At 38.4% G+C, this 26649-nt stretch overlaps 2 protein-coding genes across 10 annotated transcripts in view; both read right to left on the bottom strand.

Moving 5' to 3' along the window:
- The window catches only part of FAM13A (family with sequence similarity 13 member A), a 368957-nt gene that overhangs the window by 115694 nt on the left and 226614 nt on the right, over window positions 1–26649 (bottom strand). For all 9 annotated transcript variants that reach the window (XM_059172961.1, XM_059172915.1, XM_059172900.1 and 6 more), the window contains one exon: window positions 19306–19469. In XM_059172961.1, the coding sequence (XP_059028944.1) occupies window positions 19306–19469 (164 nt within the window). The remainder of the gene's footprint in view (window positions 1–19305; window positions 19470–26649) is intronic.
- Window positions 12012–13355, bottom strand: LOC131830618 (phosphoserine aminotransferase-like). The gene is given in 2 exon segments (XM_059173036.1): window positions 12012–12698; window positions 12701–13355. Coding segments are annotated over 2 exon segments (1197 nt in total). The 5' UTR covers window positions 13341–13355; the 3' UTR covers window positions 12012–12141.

Below are 26649 nucleotides of genomic sequence, written 5' to 3'. Positions count from 1 at the left end.
GAAGTCAGTAGCCTCTGGCCAGTGTCTGTCAATTTCTCCCTGCCTGTAGTTCCTGGCAACCACCATTCTACTCTCTACTTTTGAGCACAACTTTTTTAGATTCCAAATATAAGTGAGATCACACAGTATCTGTCTTTCTGTATCTGGCTTATTTCACTTAGCATAATGTCCTCTGCATTAGAAGTGGAGGATTTCCCTCTTGCATGTGTGTGTATACATTACATTGTATACATACAAGAAATATACATATACACACATATACACACAATGGAATATTACTTCTACCACTTTTTAATACCCTTATCCACTGACAGACACTTAGATGGTTCCATATCTTAGCTATTATAAATAATGCTGCATTAAACACAAGAGTGCAAATATCTCTTTGAGATACCGATTTCATTTCTTTGGCCATATACCCAGAAGTGGAATAGTTAGATTGCATAGTTCAATTTTTAAGTTTTTGAGGGACCACCACACTATTACCTGGACTGGCTGTACCAATTTACATTCTTACCAACCCAGTGTACAGAGGTTCCCTTTTCTCCACATCCTCACTAATACTTATTATCTCGTCTTTTTAATAAAAGTAATTCTAACAGGTATGAGGTAGCTCATTGTGGTTTTATTTTGCATTTCACTGATGACTAATGACATTTTCATATATCTGCTTGCCACTCCTATAATCTTCTTTGAAAAAAGTCTGTTCGACCTCTTTGCCCAGTTTTTTAAAATACCCATTACCCATTGAAAGCCCTTCCCCCTACCAACCTCCACTCCAGTAATCATCAGTTTGTTCTCTATAGTTAAGGGTCTATTTTCTGGTTTGCCTCTCACTTTCCCCTCCTATGTTCATCTGTCTTGTTTCTTAAATTCCACATATAATTGAAATCATATGGTATTTGTCTTTCTCTGACTTACTTTACCTAGCATAGTATTCTCTAGCTCCACCCACATCATTTCAGATGGCAATATTTCATTCATGGTTATGGCTGAGTAATATTCCATTATAGATAGATAGATATAGATATAGATATATGTATATATACACACATGTCCCACATCTTTTTTTATCCATTCATCAATGGACACTTGGATTTTTCCATAGTTTGGATATTGTTGATAATGCTGCTATAAACATCAGGGTATATGTACTGCATCAAATCTGTATTTTTGTATCCTTTAGGTAAATAACCTAGTAGTGCAATTGCTGGGTCATAAGGTAGTTCTATTTTTAACTTTTTGAGAAACCTCCATACTGTTCTCCAGAGCAGCTGCACCATTCTGTTCTCTAGAGCTGCTGCACCAGTTTGCATTCCCATCAACAGTGTAAGAGGGTTCCCCTTGTTCCCCCGGCCTTGCCAATACCTGTTGTTTCCTGTGTTGTTAATTTTAGTCATTCTGACTGGTGTGAGGTGATATTTCATTGTAGTCTTGATTTGTGTTTCCCTGGTGATGAGTAATGTTGAGTGAGCATCTTTTCATGTGTCTGTGGGCCATCTATATGTCTTCTTTGGAAAGATGTCTATTTATGTCTTCTGCCCACTTCTAAGTTGGATTTATTGGTTTTTGGGTATTGAGGTTCATACTTTTAAAAATCAGATATGGATACTCTTTATCAGATATGTCATTTGCAGATATGTTCTCCCATTCCAAAGGTTGCCTTTTAGTTTTGTTGATTGTTCCCTTTGCCACGCAGAAGATTTTCAAACTGATGAGTCCCAATAGTTTATTTTTGCTTTTGTTTCTGTTGCCAAGTTTCATTCTTTTACATGCGGATATTCAGTTTTCCAAGCAATTTACCGAAGAGACTATCTTTTCCCCACTGCATAGCCTTGGTGTTCTTGCTAAACTATATTTGTGTGACCTTATTTCTGGGCCCTCTATTCTGTTCTATTAGTATATGTTTGTTTTTATGCCAATAACATACTGTTTGATTACTCATAGCTTTGTAATACAGTTTGAAATCAGGAAATGTGATGGCTTCAGCCTTCAGCTTCATTCTTCATAGGATTTCTTTGGCTATTTGGGGTCTTTTGTGTTTCCACATCAATTTTAGGATTTTTCTAGGAAAAATGTCTTTGGAGTTTTGGTAGGGGTTATACTGAATCTGTAGATCTCTTTGGGTAGTATAGGCATTTTAACAACATTAATTCTTCCAATCCATGAACATAGGATTTGTCTTTTATCAATTTCTCTTATCAGTTAGTTTTCAGTATACAGATTTTTCACCTCCTTAGTGAAGTTAATTACAAAATATTTTATTCTTTTTGATGCTATTGTAAATGAGACTGTTTCCTTAATTTCTTTCTCAGATAGTTCATTGTTAGTGTATATAAACACAACTGAATTTTGCATATTGGTTTTGTATCTCACAACTTTACTGAATTTGTGTATTGGTTCTAACAGTTTTTTGGTAGCATTTAGAATTTTCTATATATAAGATTATGTTATCTGCTGAGACCATTTTACTTTTTCCTTTCTGATTTAGATGCCTTTAAACTTATTTTTTTTCTTGCCTAATTGGCTCTGGCTAGAACTTCTATTACTTCATTTAACAGAGGTGATAAAATGGGCACCCTTGTTTTTATTTCTGATGAAGAGGAATAGCTTTCAGGTATTCATCAGAAATTATGATGTTAGCTATGGCTTGTTTTATGTGGTCTTAATATGTTGAGGTACGTTCCTTTTACTTAATTTTTGACAGCTTTTAATAATAAAAGAATATTTAGTGTTGTCAAATCCTTTTTCTGCATCTACTGAGATGGCCATATGATTTTTATCCTTCCTTTTATTAATGTGGTGCATCATACATCATATTGATTTGCATATGTTGAACCATCTTTGCATTCCAAGGGTAAATCCCACTTGATTAATGTGTATGATCCTTTTAATATCCTGGTGAATTTGGATTCCTGGTAATTTGTTGAAGATTTTTATATCTCTATTCATCACAGATATTGGCCTGCAATTTCCTTTTCTGTAGTAGCCTTATCTAGCTTTGGTATCAGGGTAATTTAGGCCTCATAAAATGAGAATAGAAGTATTCTTTTCTCTTCATGGGGCGCCTGGGTGGCTCAGTGGGTTAAGTCTCTGTCTTTGCCTCAGGTCATGATCCCAGGGTACTGAGATCGAGCTCCTTATCAGGCTCTCTGCTCAGCAGGGAGCCTGCTTCCTCCTCTCTCTCTCTGCCTGCCTCTCTGCCTACTTGTGATCTCTGTCAAATAAATGAATAAAATCTTAAAAAAAAAAAAAAAGAATCCTTTTCTCTTCAATTTTTTTGGAAGAATCTGTAAAGGACTGGAGTTACTTCTTAAAATGTTTGGTAGAATTTATCCAGGACATCATCCAGTCCTTGCAGTTTATTAAGAAGCTTTTAATTACTGCTTTAATGTCCTTACTTATTATTGATTTGTTCATATTTTCTATTTCTTCATGATTCAGTCTTGGGAGACTGCATGGTTTTAAAATTTATCCATTTCTTCTAAAATATCCAATTTGCTGGTGTATAATAGTTCATTGTAGTCTCTCATGATCCCTTGTATTTTTATGGAATCAATTGTAATGTCTCCTCTTTTATTTAGAGTTTTACCTATTTGAATTCTCTTTGTTCTTGGTTAGTATATGTAAAGGTTTGTCATTTTTGTCTTTTCAAAAAATCAACTTTTAATTTTGCTGATCTTTTCTACTTTTTTTCTAGTGTCTATTGAATTTATCTTTGCGCTAATTATTATTTTTTTCTCTCTGTTAACTTTGAGTTTAGTTTTCTTCTTTTTCTAATTCCTTGAGGTGTAAAGTTAGGTTAGTTATTTGAAGGCTTTCTTTTTTTCTATATAGTCACTTATCACTATAAACTTCCCTTTAAGAAATGCTTTTGCCATACTCCATGAGTTTTGGAATGTTGTATTTCAACTTTCATTTGTCTCAAAATACTTTGAGATTTTTTTTGATTTCTTCTTTTGTCCACTGGTTTTTAGGATTGTTTTAATTTCCATATATTTGTGAATTTCCCCCTATTATTAATTCATAGTTTCATACAATCTAGTGAGGACACCTAAGGTTTCAATACCCTTAAGTTTGATAAAACTTGTTTTGTGGTCTAACATATGTTTTAACCTGGAGAATGTTCCATGTGTGTTTGAAAAGAATGCGTTTTCTTTCTTCCTTTTTTAAATTAATTAATTTTTAAAATAAACATATAATGTATTTTTATCCCCAGGGGTACAGGTCTGTGAATCGTCAGGTTTACACACTTCACAGAACTCACCATAGCACATACCCTCCCCAATGTCCATAACCCCACCACCCTCTCCCAACCCCCGCCCCCAGCAACCCTCAGTTTGTTTTGTAAGATTAAGAGTCACTTATAGTTTGTCTCTCTCCCAATCCCATCTTGTTTCATTTATTCTTCTCCTACCCCCTTAACCCCCCCCCCCATGTTGCATCTCCATTTCCTCATATCAGGGAGATCATATGACAGTTGTCTTTCTCCGATTGATTTATTTCGCTAAGCATGATACCCTCTAGTTCCATCCACGTCATTGCAAATGGCAAGATTTCATTTCTTTTGATGGCTGCATAGTATTCCATTGTGTATACATACCACATCTTCTTTATCCAAAGAATGTGTTTTTTGTGACCACTGAATGGAATGTTCTGGACAGTTCTATTAGGTCCATTTGATCTACAGTGTCTTTCAAGTTTGGTCTTCCTCTGATTTTTTGGTCTGGATGATTTATTCATTGTTAAAAGTGGAGTACTAAAATCTCCTATTATTGTATTGCTTTCTATTTCTCCCTTTAGTTCTGTAAATATCTGCTTAAAAATTTAGGTGCTTAAAAATTAGGTATATATGGATACATATATATTTATAATTACTATATCATCTTAGTGAATTAAAGTCTTTACCATCATATGGTGACCTTCTTTTTGTCTTGTAACAGATTCTGATTGAAAGTCTATTTTGTCTGATGTAAGTATAGTTACCCCACTCTCTTTTGTTCACTATTTACATAGAATATCTTTTCCCATCCTTTCATTTTCAGCTATGTGTCCTTAAAGTGAATGTCTTGTAGGTGACATATTGTAATTATATTTTTATCCATTCAGATATGTGTCTGCTAATTGAAAAATTTAATCCATTTACATTTAAAGTGTATTATAAATGTAAATAATAAGATGTATTACTGCCATTTTATTGTTTTCTGCTTTGTGGTTGTTTTATTTCCTTTTGCCTGCTGTCTTCCTTTGTGATTTGTTGATATTTTGTAGTGGTGTACTTTGATTTCTTTTTCATCTTTTGTGTAGCTACCAGAAGTTTTTTTCTTTGCAGTTACCACGAGATTTACCTAAAACATCTAAATAGTTACAGCAGTCATTTTAAGCTGATAACTTTAATTGCATATAAAAACTTTACAATTTTACTTCTCCCTCTCTCCAACATTTCATGCTATTAATGTCACACTTTTTTTTTTTTTTTTAAGATTTATTTGTTAGAGAGAGAGCAAACAAGCACAAGTTGGGGCAGGGACAGAGAGAGAAGCAGACACTCTACTGAGCAGGGAGCCTGATGTGGGGCTTGATCCCAGGACCCTGAGATCATAACCTGAGGTGAAGGCATCTGTTTAACCAACTGAGCACCCAGGTTCTCCACACATTTTTAAAAATATTATATATCCATTAACAAATTATTATAGCTATGTTTTTATACTTTTGTCTTTTAAATTTTATACTAGAATAAAGTGATTTACATATTACCAACATAGTGTTAGATTATTCCGAATTTGACTATATATTTATCTTTACTAGTGAGTTTTATACTTTCATATTGTTACTTAGCTTCCTTTTCTTTCAACTTGAATAACTCCCCCTTTGCATTTTTTGTAAGGCATATCTAGTTATAATGAATTTCCCAAGATTTTGTTTGTCTGGGAATGTCTTTATCTCCTCTTCAATTTTGAAAGGTACAGATTCAGAAAACACACACAACTTTGCTGGGTATAGTATTCTTGATTGGCAGATTTTTTTCTTTCAAACTGAATATATCACCCTACTTCTTCCTGGCCTACATCAAGGTTTCTCTTGTAAAATCCACTCCATAGACTTGTTGGGGGGTAATGAGTTGTTTTTCTCTTACTGCTTTAAAAACTTTGTCTTTAACTTTCTAAAAAACTTTTTTTTTTTTTTTAAGAGAGTGATTGTGGGTGGGGGAGGAACAGAGGGAGAGAGAGAATTCCAACCAGGCTCCACACCCAGCACAGAACCCAATGCAGGGCTTGATCTCATTGATCATGACCTGAACCAAAATCAAGTGTTGCATACTTAACAGACCAAGTGACCTCAGTGCCCAACTGTGTCTTTAACTGTGATGATTTGTATAATGTTTGAGTTATCTTGATTGCAGTTCTTCACTTCATCAGAATGATGTCCATGTCCTTTCTAAGACTCAGGCAGTTTTCAGCCATTATTTCTTTAAATAAGTTTTCTTCCCCTTTTTGTCTCTCCACTCCTTCTGGGACTCTCAAGTTGAAATATATTCATTCACTTGATGGTATTCTATAGATGCCACATACTTTTATCATTCTTTTTCCTTCCTTTTTTGTTTTTGTTCCTGTAATTATTCTAAATAACCTATCTTTATTTGCTGATTCTTTCCTCATGATCCAGTCTACTGTTCTCTGTTCAAATTTCAGTTCTGTTATAATATTCTTCAACTTCAGGATTTCTGTTGTTCTTTCTTGTGGTTAATTCTTTATTAAACTTGATTTTTTTTTGTATTAATTCCCTGATTTCACTGTCTGTGTTATTTTGCATCTCTTTGAACTTTTTAAAGATGATTATTTTGAAAAATTTTCAGAAAATTTGAAGATCTCTATTTGGGTTTGGTTACTGGAGCTTTATTAGTTTCCTTTTTGTGGTATCATGTTTGCTTAGTTCTTTGTGACCTGTGAAGCCTTGTGTTGGTATCTTGCATCTGAAAGAGAAAGCACCTCTTCTGGTCTTTACAGACTGGTTTTGTCACAAAAAAATTTCTTCTTTTGGGTCCCTGGGCTGATGCTACTGCCTCTGGGATTTCAGTTGAGCAGGGGTGAGCCAGGTCATGTGGCTGCTGCTGGGTCTGCGGTAGGAGTTTGCAGTTGACAGGCCTGATCCCTGGGGTGATGGAACTGTCTTCAGAACCTTGGTCAGTAGGGCTGGCACTGAGACAAGCGTTGACTTTCAGGTCTGCAAATAGTGGGCCTGTTACCAGGTGTGCAGATGAGTGTGGCTCCTGTCAGGTTCCTGGGAGAATTCCTGCCAGCTCCCTGGGAAGTTCCCTGGGTCGGCAAAACTGGACTGAATTACTGACAGGAGCTGGAACTGAATCACTGGGTTGCTTCAAGGTCAACAGTCAGGACTGAGTCTGCAGTCTTGCCTCCAGGGGTATGGATGGGTGTGTCTCCTACCAGGTTCCTAAGTGGTTAGGACTTCCCTTGGACAATGCCCAGTGGGGTTGGAGCTAGGTCACAAGGCCACTGCAGGATATTGTCAGACAACATTTCAACAGGCCTGCCTCTGGGCAGTGTGTCTCCCATCCCATCCCTGGGAGGGTAGGAGTACCCGTAGACCACAGCTGAGAGAGGCTGGAGCCAGCACAGCTTCAGTATCCTCGGTCAGATTGAGGTTGGAGGATCTGCCTCTGGGACAGAGACAGGTCTTTCTCTCACCGGGTCATTGGGAGGAAAGGATTATTTCTGGACTAAGGCTGAGAGGGGCTGGAGCCTAGTCATATGGCACTTCAGGGTCCACAGCTGAAACTGAGGTCACCGGACCAATATGGGTGGGTGTGGCCCCTCCTTGGTTGCTTGGAAGATGGTGCTAGCAACAGCAGTAGGGCCAAATGTGGCTGGAGCCAGGCCTGTAGGTAGACTGGGCTGTTTTCTGGGTCTGTAGCTTACAAAACTACAGTTTGTGAGTCTACCACCTGGGTGCAGCCATGTTCTTTCAAAATGGACTTCTTCAGTCTTGGGCTCTACTAGGGTTTTGCAACCTTCTACTTAGATACTGAAGCTCCCACAGAGGCACTTTTGTCCATGGATAACTACCAACTTACTGTTGCTGTGGGGGGAAATGAGATGGGGGCTCCCTATTTTATCATTTTGCTCTATAATTTTTAAGGCAAGTATCAAGACAAAATACTATTAAATCAAAATACAGGGTCTAATCTTAAAGAGAATATAGGCATACCTTGTTTTTTTGAGTTTCACTTTATACACTTTGAAGATACTGCATTTTTTATAAATTGAAGGTTTGTGGCAACTCTGCATTGAGTAAGTCTATTGGTGCCACTTTTCCATCAGTAGTTGCTTACTTCATATCTCTGGGTCACATTTTGGTAATTTCACAATATTTCAAACTTTTTCATTATTATTATTATATTTGTTATGTGATCTGTGATGATGACTCACTGAAAGCTTAGATAATGGTCAGCATTTTTTAGCAATAAAGTGCTAAATGTTAAAATTACATATATTGTTTTAAACATAATATTATATAGCATACCTAATAGATTATAGTATAAATTTAAATGCACTGGGAAATAAAAAAATTTATTTGACTCACTTTACTGAGATATGTGCCTTATTGTGGTCATCTGGACACCAAACCTGCAATGTATTTGAAATATGCCAGTGTCTGGAACTGAGATGGCCCCAGAAAGTGTGGGTTATGTGGTGGCTGTAGGGATGAGAAAAAGGCAAGCATAGAGCTGAGGGAGAAAAAACTGTTAAGACAAGCAGAGGATGGAGCAAGGAGTCTCTCGTAGGCTAGGCACATGTGAGTCACTCAGTAGTTCTGAGCAGGAGTATGACCTTTTTAAAAGTTCCTGGGTCTGCTGAGGTGCTAAGGAGTGGAGTAGTAATGAGGCAAAATAAAGACAGTAAGATAGTAAAAAAGTATTTGGGAATTGGCTGGCTATGGGCAGATGATGGGAGAGGGAGCAAGGGAAGGGTCTGAGGTACAAGAGGGATTAGGTTGACCAGTCTGCGAGTCAGAATGATGTGTTAGTATGGCTCAGTAGAGAGTTCTGAATAGGAGAGACAGGCATAGAAGACACTGTATAGAGTTAGAAGTTGAAGATGGAGAAATAGGCCCAACTTATGTGGAGAATGAATCCAGCAGGTTAGTGAAATGCAGAAAAATGTAATTATGTAAGTACAAGGTGATGGAGGCCTAATTCAGAACTGAGCTCATGGGGGGGATAATGGAGATAATGGAGAAAGGAATGTTGGAGATACTGAAAATGAAATACTGATGAGATTTGGTGACTGATTATAGAAAAGATTTTGAATCTTGTGTTTGAGAGAATGAAACCCACAGCAAGTGAAGAGGAAAAGAGGAGCTGAGTTGTGTTTGGTATGGTAAGCTTATGGTAAAGGCTGAGGTAGAGGTAGCTGACAGGCACCAGAATCTGAGAACTGAGTTCAGGTCTGAGATACTGTACTTGAAAACTACCATGCTGGGGCGCCTGGGTTGCTCAGTGGGTTAAAGCCTCTGCCTTCAGCTCAGGTCATGGTCCCAGGGTCCTGGGATAGAGCCCCGCATTGGGCTTTCTGCTCAGCGGGGAACCTGCTTCCTCCTCTCTCTCTGCCGACTTGTGATCTCTGTCTGTCAAATAAATAAATAAAACCTTAAAAAAGAAAGAAAGAAAGAAAGAAAGAAAGAAAGAAAGAAAGAAAGAAAGAAAGAAAGAAAGAAAACAAACTACCATGCTGTGCCTAGATTCACTGTGGAAGGGACAGGAGACAGGGGAGCAGGAGGCCAAAGAGGGAGACCTGAGGGTCACTGAATTTGGAGGTGGGAAGGAAAGGGCAAGAATATCACAGGGGGAAGCCACTCGGGAAATAGGAAATTTTCAAGGATAGGTGAAGCACCACAATACATTCAGTATGACGAAGACTGTTTTTTAAAAAGTGGAAAGTATGTAAAAATATATTCCCGTGTAAATACATTGAAAGAAGTCTGGAAGAATACAAAACCAAATCTATAATAGTCCTTTACCCCAAGAAGAGAGAGGAAAAAGTTAGAATTATGGAGTAAGTGATTCAGTGGGAGCTTAAGCCTTTTTGGTGAGGTTTTTAATTTTTCTAAGAAGAATGTATTCACTATGCAATTCAGAAGTACTGAAAACAGAATAAATGGACAAGAAAGCACTTTTAGAGTAGAACAACTCTCTCAGGCAGAAATATTCTCTCAAGAAAAGATTTGTCTTTAATATACATTTAAAAGTGACATATTGTAGCCTACCTTACTTATCTATCAAGTTAAAAATAACTTAGCAACACAGCTACTTTCTTTAGCTCTACCTGCTTCATCATATTACTTTAAATAAATAATTGGTAAAGTGGTAACTTTATTTATTCTGGTTGCAGAAAATGAAAGCATTTTAATCACTCTTAATTGTTTCTCACTTTATGCAAGAACCAGGGCAAAACTTTCATTGTAGATGAATGGAGAATCTGTCCTACAGACACGTCTGTAGGACACCCACCATGGGGAAGGAGACCATGAACGCCTGTTGACATAGAAGCACACTGGGTAATTTTTCTGCTTCTGAAAATTGACCTATGACTTTTTTTGGTGAAACTCCCAAGATGGTGGAGCTTTTTTCTTTCTGCTTCTATGTCTCCCTGAAATAATGATCATTTCAATAACTTTTGATTACAGCAAATCACACCTTAGAATTCTTCCAGATTCCAACCATTCAAATAGCTTTATCTCCATCTTCTTCTCCCTCCTTATGAATCAACGTTCTGTTCAAGAGGAACTAATCTTTATTCCTGCCACCAGACTCTGTTATAGTCAGTGAAAAGTCTGAAGGAACAAATTATTTTAAGATTAACAAACATAACTTTCTCTGTTGTAGCATTTACTTATAACAATAGTTGCATAATTTGCAATCAAGTGATATTCTTGTTAGATTATATTCATTTCTTGCCCCAGCAATTGTTTGGTTTTCTGGTTTTTTTTTTTTTTTTAAATAGCAGGTAAGGAAATTTATTGACAAACGTTTAGATGTTTTAGGACTTTCATGTCTTCCACACAGTCAAGAGAAATACTGACAATGGACAAACAACAGGGAAAAAACTCTTTAGCAAAGGTTCTCCAGAACTCACAGCATCACTGGTCAAACACTATAAAAAACTCAAGTGAACCAACAAGAAGGGAGCTTAACAGAGAATTTTAATTTAACAGCTTAACCGAAAAAAAAAGAACATAGCAACCAAGCAACCTTCTCTTCTATCCACTAAAAGGAACATAAAAGGAAATCAGAGAACTTCTAAACCCTGTGAAGCAGGTATTTTGGAGAGAGAAGAGAGAGAGAAGGGACACACCATTGCAAGCGTTAACCCGTAATACGTGAGATTAAGGATTCTAACAAATTCTCTTTAGTCTCTATGTGCATCCCCAAGAACCGTATTATTAGAAACAGACTGCACAGAGATATAAACTATTTGGTATTAAAAACAGACTTTGCTATGTGAACATATAGTATGTCACTTTTATCTCTTTAACCAGAGTAACAGGATAAAGAAAGATCCCCCAGCTTGCCCTTGAGCCTGGAACCCCTAAACATCACCACACAGGCAGTGTGAACCCGAATTACCAGGTACAGAACCCAGGAGACGCCACCATGTCATTTTGTAAAGGATCAAGACTCAGCACCTGTTGAATCCCCGTCCTCACCCAGCCTCCGTGCCCTGCCTGAGTGTCTCCAGAAATCAGTAACTTCAATTTGCATCATTAAGGCCACAGGCCGGTTTGAATATTGAGATCTAACTAGAAAAAGTAGCAGCAAAGACAAAGTTAGCTAGAATTCGCTAGAAAAGCTAAAGGGAGATTTTTTTTTTTTTTTTTAAATGCTTCCAGTTCATGTGAGAATTAAGGTGGAGGCCGTTAAACCCACCAGCTTTGCAGAGCTGTGGATGTTCTGCTGTCGTTATTTAAAAACAAACAAACAAACAAACAAAAAAACCTGAGATCTGTAATAAGCACGTTCACTCGAGAAAAATACCATGTTTGCTAGGTTTCTGTCCTCATTCCCAAGTTACTTTAGATTTTATACACTGTTCAAGGGCAGAGTATATACTGGTCAAGATGTGTTCATAGCTGATGCATCTCCAGAAAGTTCTTCATGAAGGCCGCCAGCTTTTGAACATCCTCAATCGTGACAGCATTATACAGAGAGGCCCGGATGCCTCCCACAGACCTATGTCCTTTCAAGGAGATCATATTGAGTTCAAGAGCTTTATCGAGAAATCTTTTTTCTAAAGCATCGTCTCCTTTGGCATTGCCAATGCGGAATGGAATATTCATCTTGCTTCTATACTTGGGCTCCACTGGACATACATAGAATCCTTGAGAATTATCAATAATATCATAAATCATCTGCGATTTGATGGCGCTGAGCTTCTCCATGGCTGCGGCCCCGCCATTGTTCTTAATCCACTCCAGGACCAAGCCCATGACGTAGATGCTGAAGCACGGGGGCGTGTTGTACAAGGAGCTGTTTGCAGCCTGTACTTTGTATTCCAGGATCGAGGGGCACTCTCGGAGCGCGAACCCCAGCAGTTCCTCGCGGATGATCACTACGGTGACCCCAGCAGAGCCCACGTTCTCCTGTGCACCGGCAAAAATCACGCCGAACTTGGAAACATCACTGGCTTGGAGAGGAAGTTTGAGGACATGTCGCAAACCAGCACTGCCCCCTTGACATCAGGGATAAAGTCAAACTCCACTCCGTGCACGGTCTCGTTAGCGCAGTAATACACATAGGAAGCGTCCGGGCTGAGGTTCCAGGTGCTTGGATCTGGGATTTTCGTGTAACTCCCAAGTTTGGGGTGGACGATATTCACAGTCCCGAACTTCTTGGCTTCTTCTGCGGCCTTAGCTGACCAAGAGCCCGTTACCACGTAGTCAGCACACCTTCCTGCTTTCCGGCCAATCAGGTTTAAGGGGACAGCACTGAACTGGCCAGACCCACCTCCTTGCACAAAAATCACCTTGTAGTTATCTGGAATGGCTAACAATTCCCGCACAAGATTCTCTGTGTTGTTAATAATCTTGGCAAAATCCGACGACCTGTGGCTCATTTCAAGAACACTAATCCTAGTTCCTTTGTAGTCTAATAGTTCTTTTTGGCTCTCTAACAATACCGAGCGCGGTAGCTTGGCAGGCCCGGGCCCGAAGTTGACCACCTGCGTCGGGGCGCTCATGGGGCGGCAGCGTAGGCGACAAGGACAACGGAGAGAAGCGTGCGCAGCTGGTATTTGTATTTTTAAAACAGTGTTATTGAGATCCATATTTTTCAAGACTATGGTTCAGTGATTTTTTTTAGTAACTTACATTTTCATCCCACCAAATAATGTTCTTCAGGGCATTTACATTAATTTCTGTCCCTCCCTGTTCCCCCAGCCCCAGAACCAGACAATCACAATCAACTTGCTGTTTTTTAAAAAACTTGCCTTTTCTGGACTTTTGATATAAATTCTAATCATGTAATACTTGGTTTCTTGAGTTTCCACTCTGACTTTAGAGAATGAACCTAGAGATTTTCCTTTTGCCTTTAAGAAAATCACACATTTAAAGAAATACACTGCCTTTCAAAAAGACCATTACAGTACATACTATTTAACTAAAAACCTAAAAATATTAATTCTTTTCTTTATTTAAATTCTAAAATTAAAAAGATTCTGAAGGTAATAAATATAGTGCTAGAAACGCTCGAAAGGCTCACTTAGTAAGACGGCTATCCCTGAAGCTTCAAATTCTTTTAACATCTCAAACATTACCTATAATAGAACCTTTTTCTTTTAGAGCATGGATATGTAGCTTTCCCTTCCAGGAAATTTTTTAAGTGGCCTATTTCTTAACATACTAGTTAATGTTTATAGTTTTTCTTCCTCAGCATCTTTAAAAGGAATGAGAGTATCAGGTACACCAAAAGGAACTGTAATGTGCCAGCCATGGTTAAGGGATGTACTTGCTCAATAACCTTCTCATTTCTGTGAGTGCCTCTTACCCACTGAACTTGTACACTGTACTTACACTGTGGAGAAGGACAGGCATGGGCTCCTTTGAAGCTGGCATGCCAGATCAGATATTACGCTTTTCAGTCTACTGTGAATTTTAGTAATACACACATCTTAATTATAAAAAAAAATTTTTTTTAAACTTTTTTAAGAGAAGGAGAGAGAGGGTGCAGGGAGGGGCAGAGGGAGAGAGAGAATCCCAAGCAGGCTCTATGCATAGCATAGAGCCTGATGTGGGGCTTGATCTCACAACGCTGAGATCATGACTGAGCAGAAATCAAGAGTCGGATGCTCAACCTAACAAGCCACCCAGGCATCCCTACAAAAAAGAATTCTTAACAGTATTTTAGTAACTGCTGCTGTGAGTTTTAGAAAGCTAATGCTTTCATTGAATTAAGTACTCTGTCTTTGGCTTAGAATTCAGTATTAAATAGAGCATTCCACTGAACTCTAACAAAATCAAGAGTTACTTATCCTTAAGCTTTTTTCACTGAATCACTCTAACTGTGAGAAATTCTATGAGGATTAGAAAAATGATTGTTGTTTATATGATTATATCCTCAATGCCATTTTTTGATAATTATAGAAATACAGAAAAAAAATGATATTCATCTGAATAAATAATGTTCCAAGCTAGAAATTAGCCAATAAGCAGTAAGTGATATTGGGCTCTTCTCTTGACTCACAAAACATCACATTTTAAGTGTGTTACTCTCTTTGCTTTTATTTTTGTTGCCACTATCTGAAGATTAGAAAAACAATTCATATTTCTACTACATCTTTTTTTTTTAAATTTATTTATTTGACAGAGAAAGAAACACAGCGAGAGAGGGAATACAAGCAGGGGGAGTGGGAGAAGGAGAAGCAGGCTTCCTGCCGAGCAAGGAGCCCAATGTGGGGCTCGATCCCAGGACCCTGGGATCATGACCTGAGCTGAAGGCAGACGCCTGACGACAGAGCCACCCAGGTGCCCTGTATTTCTACTACATCTTAAGAAGAAATGAGACGCCCCAGAAGAATTGAAACAAAGGAGAAAAAGACCAAAGTGAGACAACCTGGGGCAAAAGTACTGGACAAGGCTTCAACTCTAAATATTCAAAGTTATCAAAGAACACTGTTGGCCAAAAACCGCTCCTCAAAAGCCTGAGAAATCAGCTTTAACCTGTTGTTTAAAAATTCACGGGACAATTCACCATTCTGGAAATCTCAGTACCAAAGGTTCTTTCTTGGTTGTTAGCTGATAGGGTAACTCTGCTGAAAACCAAACCATGAGTATAAACGTGGCACACTGATTTTAAAGTGCAAAGAGAATGTTTTTTGTTTTGTAAAGTAAACGAAACTCATCAGATCATGGGTCAAACAAGAATAGATTTTTGTTGAATTGTTTTTTTTTTCTTTTTCAAAGAGCAACTAAAAAATAAAAGACAAAAACAAGAAAAAGCCCAGCTAAATATTTCTCGACAATTCTGCAAAAAAAAGTTGGTAAGCCAAAATAAAGTTTGTATTAGGGGCACCTGGGTGGCTCAGTCGGTTAAGCATCTGCCTTTAGCTCAGGTCATGATCCCAGGGTCCTGGCACTGAGCCCCACGTTGGGCTCTCTGCTTAGTGAGGAGCCTGCTTCTCCCTCTCACTCTCCCTCTGTGCCCTCTTTCTCTCAAATAAATAAATAAAATCTTTTAAAAAAACTTGTATTAGATAATGGGCTTATATTTAATACACATTGCCAACCTTTTTGTTTTAAGACTGGTGCAACTAATGAACTGTTAAGGAAAAAAGTAGAAACACACACACACACTTCTAATTTATTTAAAATTTATGAATTAAATAATAACTTGTTCTAGAAAGTAACTGCAAATGAAAACCACCTCATAAGTTTATTTAATGAAAATTGGCCTAATATTCATTCTGTTACTTCAAGATATATAAAGGATTTAAAGTTTATTTTCAATTAAATTTATTTTAATTATCTCCACCTATTTTGTGACAATTTTCTTCACAATCTATTAAATGGTATGTAAAAAGTAAACTCTCTGCATGGACACTACAGAACTTGGATGAGATCCTACTGCGTGACGGTGAGCAGCACGGTTTCTACCTAAATCTCTAAGGTTGCCAAGTGTGCAGGAGTAAGTCTTCAAGGCCATCCTTTATGAACTTAGAAAGTATATAAAAAATTCATAAACATTAACACACATTTGTTTCAACTGGAGATATGCTGACTGGCGGAACAAAGAGTTGCCAGAGCAACGTTAGCTGTGCCGTCTCTCCATATCTCACTTCTTGATTTGTATCTCAGAAATACAAATTCATTCTCCAAACAGGAAGCTCTTTTCTTGTTACCTTTAGGAGCAAGAAACTTTTTTTTTTCCCTTTCATTTTCTGACTGGATGAATAAAAATGATGATATAAACTACTAAAATTTGAATTTTTATTTTCATTGCTTTACATATGGCATTCCTGGCATAATTCTCTGCCAAGTAATTTGGGAAGATAACATCTACACTAGTGCTTCTCACCCAGACACTTGGCCTTGATATTTAAACTAGAGAAGAAAACTTTGAAAAGGGCCAATGTTTCTGTGTCCCTTCTTCTTTTCGGAACTTTCACACTGCCCAAGGCCAGTTCCTCCATGGGTGTCACCCTTACCCCTCAGCGGTGAGGGCTGCACACTGCCTTCCCCTCCCTGCTCTAACACAGCTGCCCACCAGGTGCACAGCCTCCTTTCCTGGGTGGGGGGGGTTACCCCCGGCTTCCAAATTCCCTCTGAACACCTTGTTCCATGACCTCCCAGCTTATAAACCAGTCTCTTTTCCTCCATGGACTCTGTATTACACACACAATCTGCCTACATTCCATTTCACTCATTATTATAATACTCCAATTGGAGTCAAACACACACAAAAACAATCCCAACCCCTTCTGGTCCAAGTCCACTCCTGGAAGCAACAGCCTGTTCTCTGCCCTCCCTCAAAGCACACACTTGTCCATTCGGCCTCTCTCAGAGGCTGGCAGGTGGTAGTGGATCGGGGGTGTGGTCTTTTCACTCATCTCCCCCCAGCACCCCAACCTCTCCTTCTGCACTGGTGCCACACCAGCTTTTATAAATCCAAGTCTGCTTAGATCTTTTGCTGCCTTATATTCCTGCAATCACATTCTGTCATTTTCAAGAGAAAAATCCAAAGTCTTGCGTATGGGGGATAGTTTTTCACGGTCTTACCTATTTAGCTCAGTATCTTAGCCCACCTCTAGCCTTGCCTACCTCCTAAACTCCAGGTGTCCAGAATCTGCAGCTGCACCTGAGGTTCTCCTCCTGGCCATCCTCCCCACCTTGCATGCCCCAGCACATACCTTTTTTCTTCCAGGAGCGTCCTTATCCTCAAGTCCCCTGCCCAGTAGATTTCTACTTTTCCTACTACTGCCAGTTCACAAGTCGTCCTCTTTCTGAAACCTCTCTGACCCTCTTCTCCCAATGTGGTCTGTGCTCTTCCTCTCGCCTCACACGGCACCCTATGTCCTGTATTAGAAGCTCTTTAAAAACACCAGAATCTTATGACTTTATCACCAGCCCGTTTCCCACTGCTTGGACAGTGATAGGCACCTAGTATATGTGTGCTTACTAATCATACCAATTTTTATTCACTTTTCCTCTGTCTTCCCAAGTGCAGGACTTAAGTCTCTCATTGTCTGAACTGCCAGCACCTGGCAAGGAAACGCCACATAAATAGACCTCTGTAAAGATTAATGACTATTGAAGGAACCAATACTATAACTTCCTCCAAACTCTCCCTGTCCGAATTACCATGGTTCCTATCACCTATCCCACCTAGCTGAAACTTTTACTGGCTTCCCATTACCTGTAGGATGAAGGCCAGGGGTTTCCTTGCTCACTGCCTTTTTTTTTAAGATTTTATTTATTTATTTGAGAGAGAGAGCTTGAGCACATGAGCACAGGACTGGGAGGAGGAGAAGCAGACTCCCCGCTGAGCAGGGAGCCTGATACAGAGCTCCATCTGATCCTGGGACTCTGGGATCATGACCTGAGCTGAAGGTGACACTTAACCAAGTGGGCAACCCAAGCGTCCCCCTTGATTGGTTCTTTTGCATAGAAATGCACATTTCCTTGACCCTCACACACTTTCTCCTCCTATTTCACATATCAACTTAGGCTTTCCCTGCCTACTCAAACTGTCTCTGCCTGAGTCTGTGACATTCACCTGATTAGTTTCTTAATATGCCCACTTATTAGAGCTGAAATGATCTTCACAGGCTTTTTTGTTTTTCCTAAGTGTTTTCCAACACCCTCCCCCGCACCCCCCAACACAGGGCCCTGGTTGGCTTTGTTCAATGCTGCATCCCTTGTTCTAGAGCAGTTCCTGGAACCAGAGGTTAGGTGTTGAGCAATTGTTCAGTGAAGGAAAGATTAAATGCGAAAATATTTCAGGTTGGCATTCAAGGTCGTCTCTGATTTGGCCCCACTCTATTTTCCCAGCCTTATCTCCAACCAATTTCCCATATGACACCCGTTTGTTATTTCCCAAATACTTCTCTCGTGCTTCCTGTTGGGGCCTTCTTTTTCTTCCTATTTAAATTCTCTTCATCTTTTATACAAATTCCCTCTTTCATAATGCAATCTAAAGTGGTAAGCTCTTTAGCTGTATTATTTGTTTAATGTTGTAAATACTTTTCAATTTTCTCTGTCTTGTAATGGATTTTTTTGGAATGGAAATAAGTTTTTGGAGTTTTTTGGAATGGAAATATGTTTTAAGTTATAACAAAAGATTAAAAATTCTTAGAAGGAAAAATTATCTATGCTAGGAGTAAATAAGATTCAGATCCAATTTCACCTCTTTTAAGAAAACTGCATGCCTTCTTCAAGTATACAAAGAGGTTTGTTTTCGTATAATTTGCAACATAATAGCTAAAAGGCTATATGCAAAATTTATTAGTGACTGTTGGTCCTAGTAACAACTCAGATGTCCATTTTAATTGCAAATAATATTGACCACTGAACATATTATGAAAAAGCAACCCAAAAGTAACTCATCCAGTTTTTAACCCTGAGCCCACTACTATAATCCAATTGACTAAATAATTTGTCTTAAAATACAAACAAAAAATATATATAATAAACCACAAACATTTCTAGTGATAAGAACTATTAGGCAAAAACATGTGAGCCTAAACATCAGAGCAGACAATACGACATATAACATGTAAATAAAAGAAACACGCCAACCTGGATACCAGCTTTGCAACATTAGCATCCTCTGCTGAATTCATGTCATCCCAGCAGGGTTTTCTACGACTTAGCCGCAGGCTGACCTGAGGGACGCCATCACAGAGCTCTGGTTGTGGAACTCTGTGAGCCTGAAGAGCTCCCTCACTCCTGGATTTGGGGATCTAGAAAATAAAATTTAAAAGAGAGAAAGATTTAAAAAATCTTTCAAATTTAGTTACTGAAGATAATTTACTCTAATTAGTAACCTAATGTATTTTTTTTTTTAAGATTTTATTTATTTATTTGACAGAAAGAGATCACAAGTAGACAGACAGGCAGGCAGAGAGAGAGAGAGAGAGAGAGAGAGAGAAGCAGGCTCCCTGCTGAGCAGAGAGCCCGAAGCGGGACTCTATCCCTGGACCCTGAGATCATGACCTGAGCCGAAGGCAGCAGCTTAACCCACTGAGCCATGCAGGTGCCCCAGTAACCTAATATATTAATAATATTCCAGAAAAATATCAACCTAGGTATAGAATTTAAAATACTTAGAAGAACTGTCATATGGCAAAAGGCACAGGGAAGAGGAGTAACCAATACTTTCCTGGGGAATGTTCAAACCATACATAGCCCATGTCCCCATGTCCCTCTCCTGGATTCTGATACAAATCTTCCCCAGGATCACCCGCCCTCCCCTCCCCATTCTGTGTAATGAGAGATTATGGGAGTATATCTAACTAGCATCCTAGAGTGAAGGTAAGAAAAAATAGAAAAAGGCAGGGGAAAAAAGGGGCTGAGAAACACTGAAATGAAGGATGCCATAGTCAGAAAGGCATCCAGAAATATTTACTACCAACAAGTAAAATATATACCATTTGCTAATAGTTCCTGTTGTAATCTTCTTTTATAGGGCAAAGTATGGTATAATACATTTTTAACTAAGGAAATAACTAGGCAAAACCCCACCTTTTTAGTTCTCTCATATCTCTGAAAACATGGGTTGCACAGTAGCAAACAAACACTGGTATATTGACTTCTCTTATCAGAAGTTTTGGGCTCCTTCCAACCTCAGAAATATCCTCATGCTTTTATATTAGATCAGAAGGAGTATGAATACAACCTATGTCCTTCTCCTAAAATTGTGTAAAAATCATGTGAGTGTTTCAGGAAAGATTCAAATCCTTGGATCAGCTGTATTTGTTATACTGGAAGCTTTTTCTCATGTCAAAGCTTGCTTGCTTGCTTGCTTGCTTGCTTGCTTTCTATTTATTTATTTCAAAGCTTTCTTATGCTTGTCCTTCATCTGGATGGAATGTCACCCATTCATCACTGGCTACTTACCAACTGCCCAAGACCAAACCAAATCTTAACCTCCTTTGAGGTTGAGATAAGAATCCACTGTCCACAGAGCTTTTCTAATTAACCTCAGGTCTTAATGACCTTTCTGAACTTTGAATTCCTGTAATACACCACCACAAAATCTATGCTTTATTTCATGTCATCTGATACCTTCATTTTAGTTGTTTTATGTTTCTAGGTTATATGGCCTCAACCAGAGGCCTGGAGACAGAGATTATAGTGTCATGTTCTTTCTCTTTCTCTCCTCTCCCTGTCTTTCTCTACTTCTTAAGGATATCATTATTATTATTTTTTTGCACTTGAATTTTTACTTATTTACTGATTTCTTTGTTGTTGTTGTTGTTGTTTATAAAAATTATTTATTTTTTAAAATTTCTTTCCAGTGTTCCAGAATTCATTGTTTATGCACCGCATCCAGTGCTCCCTGCAATACATGCCCACCACCAGGTTGGGTGAGCCTGGATATCATTATTGTTAATGTTTGAGCCATCAAGTCTAGCAAAGTTCTGAACCATTAATATTTATTGTCAGACAACACAGTTTTCCACTACAAAATATACCCACGATAGCGACTGACCAAGAAACTAGGATAACAGGCAATTAAAAAAAATAATATGGGGACAATTATAAGCATAAATATTCAATAAACTCATATCTTTATGAGGATTACATAAAAATAACTTTGAAAATAATTTAGCAAATAGTTACATTTAGTACAGAGCAAAGTAAACACTCAGTAAAAACTAGCTTTTATTAACATTGTTGTTATGTGAAATTTGCCTGAATCTGATGATTACTAATGAACTATTCCATTGCATTTCTCTGTAGAACTTTTATACGTTCATGAAAATCAAGGATAGCAAGGCAAAATTTTTTTAAAAAATACGAACTACAGAGTTCATTGATATATTTGCCAAGATTATTTATGAAAGAAATATTAGGCACCTGGGTGGCTCAGTTAGTTGAGCATCCAATTCTTGATTTTGGCTGAGGTCATGATCTCAGGATCTGGGATTAAGCCCATGCTCAGCAGGGAGTCTGCTGGAAGTCTCTCTCTCCATCTGCCCCTCCCCCGACTTGTGTTCACTCTTTCTCTCTGTCTCTTGAATAAATCTTTTTTAAAAAAGAAATATTTAGATAAACAGCAAGAGAACATCTGAAAGGTACAAATATATGCTGTTATGTATTTCATAAAGGGAATCTTTTTGCATGTGATGATTTTTCATAAGAATAGACAGGAAAAATAAACACACCGAAAAAGCAGAGAGATTTCAAACTAATTAGCTAAAAAAAATCTCATACCCAGACTTAATTCTCTCTTAATATTAAAACAAATACAAGAGCAGTTGTTTGGCAACATTTCATGGTGTTAAAATAAGGACACAGCATCTTAGGTTCAGTGATAATTTGGGAATTCTAAATTCAATTCAGTAGTTTATGCAAAGGATAAATATATATATATTTTTTCAGATTTTAATTATTTATTTGACAGAGAGAGAGAGAAAGCCAGAGAGGGAACACAAGCAGAGGGAGTGGGTGAGGGAGAAGCAGGCCTCCTGCCAAGCAGGGAGCCTGATGCAGAACTCAATTCCAGGACCCTGGGATCATGACCTGAGTCGAAGGCAGACGCTGAACTGACTGAGCTTCCCATTGACTGTGTCCCATTGAGCCCCCCACTGACTGTGTCTCCCCACAAAGGAGAAATATTCTAAGGTAAAAGGTAATATGCAGCTGATTCCATTTCTGTCAGCTTATATTAAAGGAGACTACATAATGCAAATCACTTAAAATTCAGATACCAGAAACTACAACAGCTACGTACACAGAAAGTATATTTTTGTGATGATTTAATCTCTATAGAAATAAACAGGACTGTCATTAACCATAAACTTCAAAATATAAACTAATTATTAATAATATATACCAAAGAAGTACAAAGGACTAAACTTGTGCACAGAACATGAAAATACCACATGAAGTTTATGAGAGAACAAAATTGTTAGAAAAGAGTAGTGTAGTAACTGTAGACTACTAGCACTATAGAGTGTGTGTATGTGTATATATATATTTTTCTTTTTCTTTTTTTAAAGGAATGCATGTTTTTAAAGGGGATTAATGATATAGTCTTGAAGATGTACCTTGAAGGCTATATATTTTCATTACATAAATTACTGTAGGAAAACTAGATGAAATTTTAAAACCTGCTACCTTATTGATGTTATCAATTTTAGTACAAATGTATGAACTTTGAGAAAAGGAAGGAGGTCACTTTCTTTGCCTTAGCTGGAATTGAGCTTTTTAGAAACACATGATTTGAGCCTTGGCCTTATTGGTTTGGTAGAAGAGATAGTTTTATTTTTATGCTCTGAGTATCCATCTCAGATTGTGTCAAGTTCAGCGGCTGACTCTGAGATGGTACTCAGTACTCCTTTCTTCATAACTCTCAGAGGAGGAGTAGGACCTCAGTCATCCAAGGCCAAGGATACAAGGAGACATGCTATTACAGTTGTAGTTTAAAGCAGTGGTCCTTACCAGGAGCCAGTTTCTGGAGACACTTCTGGTTGTCATGCGGGGGTGAGGGTGTATGCTACTAGAATCTAATAGATAGAGGCCAGGATTGTGACTAACCCTCTTTAAATGCTCAGGACAGCCTGCCATGAAAAAGAGTTCTCTGGCCCAAAATGTTAGCAAAGCTGGACCTGAGAAACCCTGCTTCAGAAACCTGACTGATGTAACTCCTCTCTTTATACACTTTTCTTCTGGTTCCACCTTCCCATTTTTGCCATTGGCATGCTAAGAGGCCCAGATCAGCTATAGGTTTAGTGGAAATGGGCCAGGGGGTCACCTAGACCTGCACTTTCTAATTAAGGGCTGTTCCTGATTCCATGAGGTTCAGCCAAACTCTGTGGGGCTTTTAGTCCTATTTATTTCAAAGAGGACTAAAAGTCTTACTCTGATAAATGAAGCTGATGTGCTTGGAGAGACCCACCTGCAGCCTCCCTCATGACATGCAGCTACAGTAGGCAAATGGCCAACAATCTGAGATGTTGACTGAGGTGGCCAGTTTTCTCCTTCCACTGGAGATATGCATTTTTCACACCACACTTTGCTGCTCTATTTTAGTGATTTCTTCATGATAGCTTTTGTTCTTTTATTTATTTATTTGACAGAGAGAGACACAGTGAGAGAGGGAAGACAAGCGGTGGGGTGCGGGGGGCAGAGGGAGAGGCAGGCTTCCTGCTGAGTAGGGAGTGATCCCAAGACCCTGGAATCATGACCTGAGCTGAAGGCAGGTGCTTAATGACTGAGCCACTCAGGCACCCTAATAACTTTTGTTCTTGAAGGTGAAAACTATAACCCGCCAGCCCCTTCCCCACCACTGCCAACCACCTATGGAAGACATTTTGCTCAGAAGAATCTGCCACTGATTGAGTTAAGGATCTAGGCACATGCTGTGTGATCTGTGCATATCACTGAAATTCTAAGAATTCCAGGGACTGTAAAAAGAGCACATTCCATGCATGTATTTGCAGGCACGGAACAGACTAACACAAGGAATTTGAGCTGCTCTGGAGTTTGAGATGCCATGGGAATAGAAACCCAAGAGTAACTTTTGACAATGTAAAATTAGGAAATTTTCTCTTAGGTGTTGCTGTTGTTACTGTTATAAAGATTTAGTGAACATTTCTCTGAGTTAGGCATGGTTCCAAGACTTGATTTACGTCAGTTAATCCATTTAATTGTCACAGCAACACAAAGAGGCAGAGACTATGATTATTACCATCTAACTAATGAGGAAATGGAAGCATCAAGAATGTGAGTTATTTGTCCCATTGAGTGAGTGGCAGTGCTATAAACCCAGAGGGTCAGACCTCAGTACTTGGGCTTACCACTACTTTCTGTATTTGGTTACATGTGAAACATTAGAATTGCAAGAAGAAAAGAAACTTTGGGATGAAAGTCACATTGCATCCTGTATTGCAAACCATTTTCTTCTCCTCTTCCTCCTCCCCCTCCTCCCCCTGCCTCTCCTCCCCCTCCTCCCCCTGCCCCCCCTTCCCTCCTCCCCCTCCTCCTCCTCCTTGGCATTAGTAGTTAAAACTCTTTTTAAATTGAACCCTCTGGCATTTACTGAACCATTCTAGCAGGATAATCATAGGGAAAAAATCAGATAGGAGGATAAAACTATATGAAAAATGTATTCATCCTATTTTTTATGATAGGCCAAAAAATGTAAGCATTTTAGTCAAGTTACTATCATAGGTAATTATGGCACATCTATATGATGAAGGATCATTTAATCATTAAAATGTCTCTAAAGTTTGTAATGAGACTGCAATAATTGTGCTATAATATATAGTGTGAGCCTATTTAGCAAATAAAAACGCAGAGTTACATGCCTCCAATAAAACTTAGGTCATCTCCATACTTAAAAAATTTCAAAGGCCAAAAAACAAATTCTGCCACAGTCAACACTACAGATGTTTTAATAGGGTCTCATCTTTAAAAATTGAATGAGAAATCCAGCCACGGATTTCTCAGCCTGTGAATCAAGGCTCTGATTTACCCTAATACGTGACTAACAACATTAAAAAATAATGTGCCTCAACTTAATATTTGTCCATATGAATCTCTCAGTGTGAGGGCACAATAGTAAGTCCTAAGTATGGGCCCTGTCTGCCCCAGGCAAGTGCAGGGTAGGAGTTGTCTGCTCTGCAGGACTGAAAAAGAGGGATAGCAGGTGAACCAGAAGGAGGAGGAGCTCAACTGACTGGCCAAGGACCTGTCCCTTGTCAAGCATAAAAAACTATTTTTTGATCTTAAGAGTCATCCTAAGTACTGGTCAATTGTTGAACTTGCATTTCAAAATGACAAAAACTAAGTCTGTTCTTTTCATCATCAGGTACTTTGCTTTGAGAGGTGTTTGGAACCAGGCAGAAAATCACAATCAAGGCTCAAATGATGAAGGAAACTGTGATAGAAGGAACCTGGAAAGTTTATTTTTAACATTTAGACTTCCTAAAGAAAGGTTATTCGACTTCCTCATTTCCTTGATCACTTTCCTCCTCCACTTGTCATTTGTTTGGAGAGAGCCAAGCCTCTTGCCTTCCTTCATGGTCACTGAACTCACAAGCTTCTTAACAAGAAATGGTGACATAACAGAGTATGAGAAAAGAGATGTTCAGCTCTGACTTTTTTTTTTTTTTACACCTTTTTTGTTTAAAGAAACATGAAAAAAATCCTCTGAGAAAAGCCTTTGTTTTTAATAAAAAAGTCCAAGTTGGCTTTTTAATGGTGAGGTTTATTTACTAAATGGTTGCAATTCTCCTGATAATTTGATTAATCTATTATGTGTCGGCTACAGTGCTAACTGATGTTCCAGGGTGTTTTCTGAGAAAGTTATTAATATGCTTTAGGGAATTTTCGGGGGTTAATTTCTTGTACATAACCTTTCCCTCCTTTTTTTTTTTTTTGTGAAAAAATGGGTCAGTGTTAAAGTTATAACTAATTAAAATATCTTGATCTAAGCTCTAGAGTGAGTCTGTACTGTAGAATAAAATCAGTTTAACTTTGTGAGCAAAACTGTGTAAATAGAAACTGTACAATTTTTTTAAAAGTGTGCTGTGAAATAGATGAGATCAATTACAGGTCTGCAGTACAGCCCAAGCAAGAGCCCTTAGCACCTGGTTTTCCCCAACTGCTCCCTCCTTCCCTCCTCTGCAGAAGTAAGTGCCATCACAGCAGAGCCTTCTGTCTGCTTTGTTAATTGCTGGAGCCCCGACTCTTAGAACAGTGCTTGGCAAATAGCTGGCAACCACTAAATATCTGTGCAATCAATGAACAAATGAATGCTCAAACTCAATGATTTCATCTACCTTCCTCCCGGAAACATGGAAATATTGACAGATTATCAGGTGATACCATAAAGCCCATTAATTCCCCTCTGTAAGCAATACGCTTATTTTAGCAGTTTCGTTTATGTTCACTTTCAAAACTTGTAAGTTA

Source organism: Mustela lutreola, chromosome 1, assembly GCF_030435805.1.
Source record: "Mustela lutreola isolate mMusLut2 chromosome 1, mMusLut2.pri, whole genome shotgun sequence".
NCBI classification, from domain to species: Eukaryota; Metazoa; Chordata; class Mammalia; order Carnivora; family Mustelidae; genus Mustela; species Mustela lutreola.
This window is presented reverse-complemented; position numbering and strand designations above follow the sequence as displayed.